The sequence below is a fragment of the Chiloscyllium plagiosum genome, unplaced genomic scaffold, assembly GCF_037043375.1.
Source record: "Chiloscyllium plagiosum isolate Xiang-an unplaced genomic scaffold, Cpla_swu_hap1 HiC_scaffold_30, whole genome shotgun sequence".
Lineage (NCBI taxonomy): Eukaryota > Metazoa > Chordata > Chondrichthyes > Orectolobiformes > Hemiscylliidae > Chiloscyllium > Chiloscyllium plagiosum.
Window position 1 is genome coordinate 2,881,739 of NW_028270168.1, and position 14,444 is coordinate 2,896,182.

The 14,444-nt window shown below is 41.9% G+C and overlaps 1 protein-coding gene across 4 annotated transcripts in view; it reads left to right on the forward strand.

Moving 5' to 3' along the window:
- Window positions 1-4,944: 4,944 nt before the first annotated feature.
- The window catches only part of LOC122563455 (myotubularin-related protein 9-like), a 47,070-nt gene continuing 37,570 nt past the window's right edge, over window positions 4,945-14,444 (forward strand). For 2 of the 4 annotated variants that reach the window (XM_087976659.1, XM_087976658.1), the window contains exon 1: window positions 4,945-5,672. In XM_087976659.1, the coding sequence (XP_087832785.1) occupies window positions 5,401-5,672 (272 nt within the window). In that variant the 5' untranslated portion in view covers window positions 4,945-5,400. The remainder of the gene's footprint in view (window positions 5,673-14,444) is intronic. The other 2 variants (XM_043717200.2, XM_043717201.2) reach the window with 2 other exon arrangements.

Below are 14,444 nucleotides of genomic sequence, written 5' to 3' on the forward strand. Positions count from 1 at the left end.
CAAATGCTACAGACAGCAATAACATTGCAATACCTACAGTACATAGACCGCAATGATTTGATACAGCAGCTCACTACCACTTTTTCCTGGGCAATTAGAGAATGACACTAACTGCTGGCCTAGCCAATGATGCCCATATCCTGTAAAAGAATAGAATTGAAATTCAGACTTTTGTTTCATTAGTTGTGGTTTGTATAGACATCTGATTTAATATGGAGGTTAGAAAGGTTTATTTTACAAGTCTTGAGTCAGGCATGTTGATAATGAAGCTTGTCCAGTGCAACTAATTGACAGTGACCAGTGCCTCAATACTGAAAATGTTGTCCTGAGAGAGGACACTGACACCGGGGCATCTGTCCTGCCAGTGGATTTGTGGAGACATTATTGGTGATAATTCCCATCAGATTTGAAGCATCACCTGTATAATGATGTCTCCAAAACATCCAAGAGGGTAGTTATGTGTGGACTGTAACTCAAAGAGAGAGGTTGGGTGGTCTTGGTTCTGGACCAGAGTTGAGTCAGTTTGAAGAGTTTATCATTTGTCCTGTAGAGAAGTTCCATTCCAGTGGGAGAGGCATTCCTCTCTGGGTTATGTTGGGTTTAAGGGAAGTCCAAGTTCTTTGGACGTTCTGCAGTTCCACTTTGTTGAGCATCATCGGATTTATTGTAAGTCACTGAATGAGCAGGCCTGTGAGTTGCAGAGTCCTTGAGTGCACAGAAATTGAATTTTCAGTGGCAGTGTTTCTGTTCCAACTACTGCTGCTGTTGAACCAGGCAAATGGAAATCGTGGACCAGGTTTGGTCCCTTCATGTACAGCCTCATTGCATTTGGAATCATAGACATCAATCTGGCCAGAAAATGTTATTTGAGGAATACATTATGCCACCTCAAATTCTAATGTTTACTGAAATATTACTGAAATACATTGAACCACAACCTATTAGTTATTTCAAAATATTTGGTAATATACTTCCAAAAATGGCATGGTTATGTTACAGAGTTAGTTACTCAGAGGTGGATGAATGAGACATGAGTTCAAATTCCCCCCAAAACAGGTTCTGTTAATTCAGTTAATGAGTTAAATCTGCAATAAAAAAACAAGTCTCAATGATCTTCTGGATTGTCACAAAATTCCATTGACTTCACTAGCTTCCCTTGAAAGCCCTGGTTGAACCTGGCTCTTGTAGATTCTTGGGCAGTGGGTTCCAGATTTGCTGTCAATTAAAGATTTCCCTCATTATTTTGCTGTTTGCTTTAAATTAGTATTTGCTATTTCTTGGTCCTTGTGCCAATGGGAACAGATTTTCTATATTTACTCTGTTCAGTCTCATCATTATTTTGAATATTTCCATCAAATCTTCTCTCAACCTCCTCTCTTCCAAGAAGAACAACAGGAACCTCTCCAAGTCATCGATGTAACTAAAGTCCTTCATTATCTAAACCACTCGCAAAAATCTTTCTTCAACCTCTTTAATAATTTTGCATCCTTCCTGGAATAGAGTCCCCAAAGCTTGATTCCATATTCCTGGTGAGGCTGATTTACTTTTCTACAGAGGTTCATTGTGATGTCCTTACTTTTGTAACTATTTCTCTATTTAGAAAACCCTGGATTCCGTAAGCCTTTTTAACTATTCTGATATCTTCTATGATTTATGCACATATATTTGCAATTGCCCCTGTTCCTGTGTCTCTTTTCAAATTGTGCCCTTTATTCTATTCTGCCTCCCTTTGTCCTTCCTACCGAAATGAATCATTTCACATTTCTCCACGTTAAATTTCATCCATCAATTGCTCATCAGTTCAATGAGCCTGTACACACCTCCCTGGAGTGTACACAGACTGTAGAGGTTCAGGTCACTGCCACCTGCTAAAATGCAGTTAGAAATGGGCAACAAATGTTGGTCTAGCCAGTGATGCATACATCTCAAAAGCAAATTTAAAATATCTACCTCCATCCTCTTTTCAGTTCACAACACTTCCAAGTTTTGTGTTATCTACAAATTTTGAAACAGTGGCTCTGTACACCCGAGTCGAGGCCATTAGAACATGTCAGGAACGGCGATGGTCCCAAAACCAGTAGCTGGAGAACACCCATGATATACCCAACTCCACTCCTATCTGTTTCCTGTCACTCAGCCAACTTTGCACCCATACTGTTATTGACCTGATTATTCTCTGGGTTTCGATTTTGCTGCCAGACAACAAGTTTACCAAGTTGATTCCTGGGATGGCAACCCCTTATTCGGAGGTGATGCTCTCTGGTTTAGAACTCTCCCACAGGGAAGCAATCTCTCAGGATCTACCCTGTCAGGTTCCCTACGAATCTTGTATTATTTAATAAGGTCACCTCTCATTCTTCCAAATTGCAATGAGCACAGGCCCAATCTTTTCAAGCCCTCCACGTAAGACAGTCTCTTCATACCTAGTATCATGCTAGTGAACGTTCTCCAATTAATATATATTTCCATAGATAAGGGGCCGAGAACTATTCACAGTGTTCCAGCTATGTAGTGTCTTGTATAGTTTTAGAAATACCTCCTTATCTTTATATGCAATTGCCTTTAAATAAAGGCCAACATTCCATTTGCCTTCTCTGTTACCTGCTGAACTTGTATGCTAGTCTTTTTGTGTTACGTGGATGAGAACCCACAGTCCCTTAGTGCTGTAGCTTTCTGCAGTCATTATCTATTTAAATAATATTCAGCTCCTCTGTTCATTCTATCAAACTTCATAGACTTGTCTTCCCACCTATTTTTGTGTTGTCTGCAAACTTAGCTATAGTATATTTACCTTTCTCATCCAGGTCACTAATATATACTGTAACTAACTGTGGCCCCAGCACTGATCTCAGTGGCATTCCACTAGTTAGACATTGCCATTCTGAAAATGCCCCCTTGTCCCTACTCTCTGTTTTCTATTAAATTAGCCAATCCTCTATCCAAGTCAATGTACACCATGGTCTCTTACCTTGTTAAGGAATTTACTGTGTGATACTTCGTCAAAAGCATTTTAAAAGTCTAAATATGTTACATCCATTACTTCCCTTTTATCTATTCGCTTATTACTTTCTCAAAGAATTATAGTAAATTTGTCAGACATGATTTCCCCATTACGAAGCCATGCTGACTCTGCTTGATCATGCCATCATTGCTCAGACCATTGAGTATAGGAGTTGAGACGTCATGTTGAGGTTGTACAGGATGTTAGTGAGGCCACTTTTGGAGTACTGTGTACAGTTCTGGTTGCCCAGCTGTTGGAGGGATATTATTAAATTGGAGAGGGCTCAGAAAAGATTTACCAGGATGATGCTGGGACTGGAGGGATGAGTTACAGGATAGCTGAGACTTTTTATTTCACTGGAGCGGAGGAGGGCTGACCTTATAGAGGTTTATAGAATCATGGATAAGGTCAATAGCAAAGGCCTTTTCCTTAGGGTGGGGAGTTCAAAATTTTGGGGGCATATTTTTAAGATGAGAAACGAAAGATTTAGAAGGGACCTGAGGGGCAACTTTTTCACACAGTGGGTGGGTTGAACATGGAAAGGACTACTAGAAGTGGCGGACGCAGGTACAGTTCCATTTAAAAGACATTTGCAAGGATACATGAATAGGAAAGGTTCAGAGAGAGACTGGCCAAATGCAGTGAAATGGGACTAGTTTAGTTTAGGAAACATGATTTGTCTGGACGAATTGGACTGAAGCATCTGTGGGCGAAAACAGAGTAAATGCTTCGGGTTCAGTGACACTTCTTCAGGAACATCATGAGTTTTGAATCTCTCTGTAGGCAGTGTCTCTCGCAATTTCTGGTTTGTTTCAGATTTCCAGATTCCGCAGCTTATTTGTATTTCACAGGAGAATCTTAAAAATCACCCAACACCAGGTTATAGTCCAACAGCTTTAATTGGAAGCACTAGCTTTCGGAGCACTGATTGTGATCTGATCACCTGATGAAGGAGCGTCGCTCCGAAAGCTAGTGCTTCCAATTAAACCTGTTGGACTATAACCTGGTGTTGTGTGATTTTTAACTTTGTACACCCCAGTCCAACACCGGCATCTCCAAAACAGGAGAATCTGTTATTGTGGAGTCGGATGGAATTGGAGCGCCTCCTTCTGCTGAGGTATTGTTACTGCCGCATTCAGGTGGCGGCCGCCTCCTTCCCATACGCGAGGATGCTGAGGGATCCTGGAGGGGAATGATGCTTTCACCCAGAAGAAACTCTGTGGGTGACCCTTGAATGCTTCCGTGTTCACAAATCTGTAAATGTTGGGGGTAATGTCTCAGCAGCAATGTGACTGGGTTGTACAGTAATCTGAAAGTGCAGAGCCGGCCTGCCCTGAGCAGCGAGTGAGAGGATCAATCCTAGGGCACTGACCACAGGGAGGGGATCGTGGCTGATGGGTTAGAAGGAGCAAGCTGTATCTCCTGGAAACAGAGCGCTGGAACCCGACAGGCAGCTGCTGGCGTGTGGGAGGGAGCCTTGTCTTTTTTTAAAGAAGAGTCACCTCAGTTTGGGGCATTTTCACATTCACTGGAAGTTTGCGCTTTACTCAAACAGATAAAGAAATGTCCGCCCTGCTTCCTCTCTCCACAGATACTGCCAGACCTGCTGAGTTTCTCCAGCACTGTCTGTTTCAGAATCAGTTGAGTTGGCCAGCTGTAAACTACTCGTTTTGAATTAAAAGCTAGGCTTTTATTATAAACAAGAGAGAGAAAGGGAATTGTTTTTCTTATTCACCCCACACTGGAACAGAATATTGTCAACATCAAAAATATTGTGAAATATTAGCCGTCCTCCATGAAGTTCTGATTGGTTGCCAGGATTTGGGAACTGGGGCTTTTTAACTGGTCAGAGAGGCTGTCAAATTGAGATCAAACTGAACTTTCTGTCCTGTAACTGTGTTTCACAGAAAATAGTTGATTTAACGCTCTAGTCCTGGGCGGGGTTATGTATTAAAATATTTAACGTTGCAGCTTTGAACCAATGAACAAAAGATGATTTCTCAGACTTGTAAAAACCATCGCACGTTTCCTTCTCGGCAGTAAGCTGGGTGTGTGTATAATGCCCGGGAATGTAGGAATCCACTGGCTGGAAGGTGGGAGGTGAGAGTGAGGAGACGCTCATTGAGGGTAATCTGCCGATTTCTACCTCCACCCCCACCCACCGACCGGGAAATGTCCGCTTCCCCCTCGGAACCAGCCATCGTAAAGCGAGAGGGACATGTTCCTGTAAACCGTTAACTCTATCCGCTAAAGGCTACAAACACACAGGCAGCTGCCAAATCACTTTCCTCCCATGAAGATATATTTTCATATTTCTGTCCATCTTATTTCGAAACCACAGCAAATCCAAGCCGCCAAATTAGGGCATTTTCAAAAACTCTTTGTTACGTTATATTCAAATGAGCTGTAGTGCAGAGTACATTCCCTTTCCGACCCCGAGTCTGCAAGAGGGTTTCTCCTCATTGTCTCTCTGTGTCTGTCTCCGGGCTATGGAGTTCTCAGAGCTCATTAAAACGTCGAAAGTTGACCATGTGCTGCTCTCTCGGCCGTTCCTGCCGCCTGTGAAAGGCACTTTGTGCATAACCAGCCACCATCTGCTGCTTTCCTCTAGGGCTGGCGACAAAGAGGAGCTTTGGCTGTTACTGAGGAATATAGATGCCGTCGAAAAGAGGTCAGTTAATGAGGAATGCTGTGAGTTGAATTTCAGCCGACGTGTACAGTAGTAAGAGTCACTGAAATATCACACCTAATGTCCGGGAAACTATTGAAATGTTATTTATTTTAAAAAGAACACTCCTTCCGCCCAAAGCGTCATTGATTTACTAATGGTAGGGGAATCAACGCTACATTAAAACTTTTCTATCAATGTGGAACCTATCAGAAATCATACCCCGAATAGTGCTATGTTAACTGAATTTTTACCAAACAGGAAGTGCACAGTGTTATTGTGAAGATCTTTCTGTTGCTTGTTTTTTTTGTACGATTTGTAAATGCCCCCAGGGTTTTTGTATTTTAGAAATGGTGCATGTAAGACTTTAATAAGACTGGAACATAGCCCGAAGCTAAAAAACTATCTTCAAAGGACCAGATGTTGACACGAACCATTGGGTAAAATGTGTTTTGAACCACAACAATGACACAACCTTGAACACGCTGTCAGGTTTAAATGAAAATGTGCATACTCCCTCCTTGTCCCCAGTGGGTCAGTTTACTGCAGGATGAGACTTTCCACGTTAGAATGTTTCTCTGATCTCCATTTAACTGCTTCACCTTCTAAACAACCCCTGCAGAAGCAGTTCATTTGTGCTCCTGAGTTTTAACATTACCCTTCAGTCGATATGAAAGAAAGACGTGCTTTACAAATGTTGGGTTGATACCAAAGTTAAATTTTAACCAGAAATGAAACAGCTGCACGACCTTCTCGCAGGACAATAACGTGCTCTGCAGAAAAATCATACGCTTTATTTAATTTGGCTGAGGTCTGCATATGATTGTGTTATGTAAGATTTTGGGGGAAAAAGTTATATAAAGTAAAAATGAAGGGAACATCTGAAAACGTTCAAGGAACCATTAAATAAATTATGCAAAGAACATCGTCTTAAAATTTGTTTGATTTACAGAAACCAGTATGAAGTTTATCTGATGTTTAATGTACAATTTAGTGTTTGCTGGCTACTTGTTCTGTTGTACAAGAAATTATTTTCTACCTTGTTGTTCAGAAACTGACACAAATTTTCAGCACCCCACATTATCTCACTCAACATTAACACAGATATGTTTGGACAAGATTACGTTTCAATTTAAAAGCAGATCAAATTGGCAAGATTGAGCAGCACACAATTAATACACCTCCTTGGACCAGCACATTTTCAGCTCAGTGTAAATTACTGCTTTGAAACAGAACATCATTTAAACGTAACATACTTAGGAAGAAGTAACAGTTCCAGTAAAAGGCCTGTCTGTGTTGGTCATTGTATATCTGACCAAAGTGATACTTTTCTCAGGAAATAAACTATTGGTGCCAGGCGAGGTTCTAAATGTTTAATTACAGCAACTCTCTCTGGGTAGTTGTAGAATATTTAACAATAATTCAGGTGGCAGTTTAGGAATTTTAGGAATTAATTGTGCAAGGATTATAATGGTTCCATTTTTGGAAATATAAACTGAGAACATTGAATTTTGGACACTGACAGTGAAACAACCTTTTTTTAACAACTCGGACAAAAGTGGAACTGTATGGTGTTCACTTATTGACTACACTCAGTCAATTACATGTTTGGACAAGCTGGATTTGATATTTTCATGTGACAAACAGGTGCAAGGTGCCTTTGCATTAAAAAAGCTGCCTAGCATCAAGTGATTATAGATAACTTGAATTTGACACAGAACTGAGTTTGGGCAGTTACACACAGACCTCCTGAAACTTGCCAAGTAAAGACAGATCTTGCTTTCACTGTTGCTCCCTTTGGGAGTGGAAGAAACCAACATTCTACAACACTGCAAAGAACCTCTAACTCAAATTACTCAGGTCCAGTTGATCAGCTAGCAAATTAAGAACCTCTGCAATCAATAACAAAGTGATGTTATTGCCAGAAAACTGAAAGAACTGTGGAAAAATTAAGTTCATTTTACCTTTGTGATTTGGAATCTTGGTCCACTGAATTTACCTCCTTTTGACCATGTTTTCCATCTGTGATGTTTCTGCAGAACTACCTGTCATGTTTGTTCTATTTGTGAATGAATGTGCGTGCGTTTGGGTTTAAAAGGGATATCGTTTAAATTTACCTAGCAGTAATTAGTAATCCATTTTGTCACTTGTTAAAGGATAAGCTTGTTTTTAATAAATAAATTTTGTTTTCTTGTTTCTGAATGAAATCTTAGCAGGACTTATACACTTAATGGTAAGGTCCGAGGGGGTGTTGCTGAACAAAGAGACCTTGGGGTGCAGGTTCATAGCTCCTTCAAAGTAGAGTTGCAGGTAGATAGGATATTGAAGAAGGTGTTTGGTATGCTTTCCTTTATTGGTCAGAGCATTGAGTACAGGAGTTGAGAGGTCATGTTGCAGCTGTACAGGACGGTGGTTAGGCCCCTTTTGCAATATTGTGTGCAATTCTGGTCACCTTCCTATTGGAAAGATGTTGTGAAATGTGAAAGAGTTCAGAAAGGATTTACAAGGATGTTGCCAGGTTTGGAGGATTTGAGCTATGGGGAGAGGTTGAATAGGCTGGAATTGTTTTCCCTGGAGTGTCGGAGGCTGAGAGGTGACCTTATAGAGGTTTACAAAATCATGAGGGGCATGGATAGGATAAATAGACAAAGTCTTTTTCCCTGGGGTGGGGGAGTCCAGAACTAGAAGACATAAGCTTAAGGTGAGAGGGGTAAGATATAAAAGGGACCTAAGGGGCAACATTTTCACGCAGAGGGTGATGCATGTATGGAATGAGCTGCCAGAGGAAGTGGTGGAGGCTGGTACAATTGCATTATGTAAAAGGCATCTGGATGGGTATGTGAATAGGAAGGGTTTGGAGGGATATGGGCCGGGTGCTGGCAGGTGGGACTAGATTGGGTTGGGATATCTGGGTGGCATGGACGAGTTGGACCGAAGGGTCTGTTTCCATGCTGTACATCTCTATGACTCTATTTTAGCTGTGGTCAAAGTCAGGCAAATTAATCATTTCTGTGTTTCCTTTGGTTATTTATCCATTTGTCATGGCTTGTAGAATACTGGAATTTGATTACCAGTGCACGCTTTCCATTAGAGTTGTGACAGTTGATGCTTTTCTCTTTCAGGAGTTCTCAACATTTTGCTTTCAAAGCCTTCCCATGTCAAATTGTATAAATCAAGTTATTCCTTGTAAGACATTGCAAATATATTTTCACTATCAAAAAGTGTAATGTGATCAAACCCATTTATTATTTTTTATTTACTTAATGTGAAACGTGTCAGTGTGTAGATATTGATTTAATTAAAATAAGGAAGGATCTGGTCAAAGTGGACTGGAGTAGAGAGTAAATCCACATTAGAGCAATGGGTGGTGTTCAAAAAGGAATTGGGGAGAGTACAGGTCCAACAGGAAGTGGAGGAGCACTAAGCCCAGAGAACCCTGGATGTTGAGGAATATTTAGGACTGGATAAAAAGGAAAAGGGAGGCATATATCAATTACAAAGGGAGCAAGTCAATGAAGGTCCTAGAGGAGTATAGAAAGGGCAGGAGAACATAAGAAAGTAATGAAATAGCAAAGAGCAGCTTGAGAAAACACTGGTGGTTAAGATTAGGGAGAATCCCAAAATATCCTATAAACATACCAAGGGGAAGAGAATAACCAGGGAGAGAGTAGGACCCATTAGGGATGAAGGGGAAAGCTGTGTGCGGATATTGGTAGAGTGTTAAGCAAGTACTTTGCATCTGTCTTTACTCAGGAAGATGGGCTGTGAGGTTCTTGAGCAGACTGATAGAGAGTAGGTTTTGGTGGAAGCTTTGACAGGTTTATAAATGGAAAAGTCCCCAGTCTGGATGAGTTGTGTCCCAGGCTGCTGTTGGAATCAAGGGAGGAAACTACAGGTGTCAAGACCCAAGTTGTTCGTTCCTCTCTGGCCACAGTGGAGATGCCAGAGGACTGGAGGACAGCTAATGTGGTTTCACATTTCAAGAAGGGCATGAAAGATAAACAAGGGAATTACTGACCAATGAGTCCCTTATCAGTGGTAAAAACCTACGGGAGAAAATTCTGAAGGAGCAAATTAATATCCTTTTTTTCTTATTCACTTGTGGGATGTAGACATTGCTGACTGGCCTGTCCCTAAGAGAGGGAAGGTTTGATCAAGGATAATCAGCATGGGTTTGGCAGAGGGAGGATATGCCAAAAAAAAGCAGATTTAATTTTTGAGGAAGTAACCAAGTGTTTCGATGAGGGTAATGTAGTGGATGTACATAGAAGAATACAGCGCAGTACAGGCCCTTTGGCCCTCGATGTTGCGCCGATCCAAGCCCACCTAACCTATACTAACCCACTATCCTCCATATACCTATCCAATGCCCGCTTAAATGCCCATAAAGAGGGAGAGTCCACCACTGCTACTGGCAGGGCATTCCATGAACTTACGACTCGCTGAGTGAAGAACCTACCCCTAACTTCAGTCCTATATCTACCCCCCCTTAATTTAAAGCTATGCCCCCTTGTAATACCCGACTCCATACGCGGGAAAAGGTTCACACTGTCAACCCTATCTAACCCCCTAATCATCTTGTACACCTCAATCAAGTCACCCCTAAACCTTCTTTTCTCTAATGAAAACAGCCCCAAGTTTGCATGGATTTCAACAAGGCTTTGGAGAAGGTTCCATAGGGGAAATGGATAAAGAAGGTAAAAGCTCATGTGATCCTGAGTAACTTGGCAAGTTGGATCCAAAATTGGCTTCATGGTAGGAGGCAGGGGGTGGTAAAAGGCTGCTTGTGTGACTGGAGCCCAGAGTTAAGTGACATACCACAGTGTATGGGTCCTTTTGTTGTTCATGATGTATATAAATGATATAGATGAGCATATGAGAGTGATGGTAACTAAGTTTGTGTGTGGCCTAATGAATGACCATGGTGACAGTGAGGAAGATGGTCTTAGGTTACAGGTGGACATAAACAGATTGTTTGGACCCTATATACCGACCACTGCAGCGGACAGCTGGAACTGACAACCGGAAGCGGCAGGTACAAATCTCTATAAATGCCGGAGGAAAGATCACAGAAGCGCTTCACAGGAGGCTCCCAAGCACTGAGGATGTCACCTAGACAGGGGATGAAACGTTTGCAACGCAAATTCCCAGCTCGGCGAACAGAACCACTACAGTGCAAAGTGTTGTTTTGTATGTTATACCATACCATACATACTGCATTAAGATAGCAGAACATAGAACATCACAGCGCAGTACAGACCTTTCGGCCCTTGATGTTACGCCTACCTGTGGAACCAATCTGAAGCCCATCTATCCTACACTATTCCATTTTCATCCACAAGTTTATCCAATTACCATTTAAATGCCCTTAAAGTTGACAAGTCTACTACTGTTGTAGTCAGGCCGTTCCATGTCCCTACTACTCTCTGAGTAAAGAAACTACCTCTGAATCTGTCCTATATCTATCACCCCTCAATTTAAAGCTATGTCCCCTCATGCTAGCCATCACCATCCGAGGAAAAAGGCTCTCACTGTCCACCCTATCTAATCCTCTGATTATTTTATATGTCTCAATTAAACCACCTCTCAACCTTTTCTCTCTAGCCTTAAGTCCCTCAGCCTTTCCTTGTAAGGCCTTCCCTCCATACCATCCTTCCTATAATGCGGTGACCAGAAAAATACGCAATACTCCAAGTGCGGCTGTACCAGAGTTTTGTACAGCTGCAGCAAGACCTCATGGCTCACCTTAGTGTAATCTGCAAATTTACTAATCCATCATTCTGCGCCCTCATCTAGGTCCTTTATAAAAATAACAAACAGTAGTGGCCCCAAATCAGATCCTTGCGGTATACCACTAGTAACTGAACTCTAGGATGAACATTTCCCATCAACCACCACCCGCTGTCTTCTTTCAATTAGCCAATTTCTGATCCAAACCGCTAAATCACCCTCAATCCCATGCCTCAATATTTTGTACAATAGCCTACCATGGGGAACCTTATCATCCCCCTTACTGAAATCCATATACACCACATCAACCAATTTACCCTCATCCACCTGTTTTGTCATCATCTCAAAGAACTCAATAAGGTTTGTGAGGCACGACCTACCCTTCACAAAACTGTGTTGACTATCCCTAATCAACTTATTCCTATCCCAATGGTTATAAATCCTATCTCTTATAACCTTTTCCAACACTTTACTCACAATCAAAGTAAGGCTCGCTGGTCTATAATTACCAGGGTTAGCTCTACTCCCCTTCTTGAACAAGGGGACAACATTTGCTATCCTCCAGTCTCTTGACACTATTCCTGTAGACAATGACCACATAAAGATCAAAGCCAAAGGCTCTGCAATCTTCTCCCTAGTTTCCCAGAGAATCCTAGGATAAATCCCATCTGGCCCAGGGGGCTTACCTATTTTCATACTTTCCAGAATTGCTAACACCTCCTCCCTGTGAACCTCAATCCCGTCTCATTTAGTAGCCTGTCTCTCAGTACTCTCTTCAACAATAATGTTTTTTTCCAGTGTGAATTCTGATGAAAAATATTCATTCAGTGCTCCCCCTACTCCTCAGATTCCACACACAACTTCCCATTGATTGGCCCTAGTCTTTCTCTAGTCATTCTTTTATTCCCGATGGACCTATAGAAAGCTTTACGGTTTTCCTTGATCCCATCCGCTAACATTTCTCAAGTCCCCTCCTGGCTCTGCTTAGCTCTCTCTTTAGGTCTTTCCTGGCTAACATGTAACTCTCAAGTAACTGAGCCTTCACATCTCATCCTAATATAAGACTTCCTCTTCCTCTTGACAAGAGATTCACCTTCTTTAGTAAACCACAGCTTCCTCGCTCGACCACTTCCTCCCTGCCTGACAGGTACATACTTATCATGGATGTGTAGTAACTGTTCCTTAAATAAGCTCCACATTTCAATTGTGCCCATCCCCTGCAGTTTCCTCCCCCATCCTATGCATCTTGAATCTTGCCTAATAGTATCACAATTGCCTTTCCCCCAGCAATAACTCTTGCTCTGTGTTATATACCTATTCCTTTCCATCACTAAATTAAACGTAACCAAATTGTGGTCACTATCACCAAAGTGCTCACCTACCTCCAAATCTAACACATAGTTGGGTTCATTACCCAGTACCAAATCCAATGTGGCATTGCCCTTGTTGGCCTGTCTACATACTGTGTCAGGAAACCCTCCTGCACACATTGGACAAAAACTGACCCATCTAAACAGAGTGCAGAATACAGTGTTAGAGCCACAGAGAAGGCGCAGAAAGAGAGATCAAAAATAATATTTGAAAGATCCATGCAAAGGTCTGATAACAGCAAGAAAGAAGCAGTTCTCGAACCTGTTCATATGCGTGCTGCCAGACCCGCTGAATTTCTCCAGTTATTTGTTCTTGTCTCTGATTTCCAGCAACTGCAGGTTTTTGTTTTATTTCACTGGGTTGAAAGTAGCTGTTCCCTTGGTTGAAAAGCCAGTAAACAAGGGACACACTTCTAAGGTGAAGGACAGGAGGTTTAGAGGGGATTTGAGGAAAAGTATTTTCACCCAGAGGCTGGTGGCAATCTAGAATGCACCAGCTGGGAGGGGAGTTGAGGTGGGAAACCTCGCAGCCTTTAAAGAGTACTTGGATGAGCACCTGAAATGCCATAACATTCAAGGCTGTGGGCCTAGTGTGGGAAAGTGGAACTAGTGTAGATTTAATGTAGTTTGGGCAGTACAGATTCAATGGATCAAAGGGTCTCTTCTATATTGAATTATTTAAAGATTTACCATTAATGGGACTGTGTCTGCAATCCTTACACCAACACCCACAGCTATGTTGTACATGATATGATCTGCATCCCAGCTACCTGTCTCCTACTCACTCATGGTGGTTGTCTTGATAGACAACTCAGGGCCAGTGAAATTCATGTGTCTCTCGTGGGAACTGGCTAGAAGTTGACAGTATTTTCAATTTATTTCTTTATGAAGTATAGGCTCCCAAATGAGAGTGAGCTGCCTTCATGAAAATGCATGTGCTGTGGCTCGACCCACAATGCCTTTGGGGAGGGAATTCCAGAATTTTGACGTAGCAACTGTGAAGGAACAGGGATATATTTCCAAGTCAGGATGATGAGTGGCTTGGAGGGGAACTTGCAGGTGACGGTGTTCCCTCGTACCTGCTGCCCTTCTCCTTCTAGATGGTTGAGGGTGCAGGTTTGGAAGATGGTGTTGAAGGAGCCTTGCTGAATAGCTATAACATATCTTGTAGATGGTGCACATTGTTCTTCAGGGTGCCCATGGTGAAGGGAGTGAATATTGAAGTAATGGAAAGGGTGCAAATCAAGTGGCATTTTCTCCTTAATGGTATCAAGCATCTTGAGTGTTGCGGGAATTGCACCCATTCCAGGAAAATAGGAAGTGTTTCATCATCATATAGCAATGCTTGTAGATGGTGGAATGGTGAGATATGTTACGCACTTCAGAATTCATAATTTCTCACCTGCTCTTGTAGCTACTGTATTTATGTAGCTGGAGCAAGTTGAGTTTCTGGTCAATGATAAACCTATGATGCTGATATTGGGGGATGCAGTGAGGATGATGTGATAATATGACTGATTCAGGTTGTGATGCTTAGATTCCTATTTGTTGGAGATGGTCATTGCTCAAATCTATTGGATTTAATCTCCCATGTATGTTATGTTATGTTTTAAAGTGCATATCTGTTCACTGTTGGTTTAATCAGCATTTCACATCTTGCAGCGACATCGTTAAC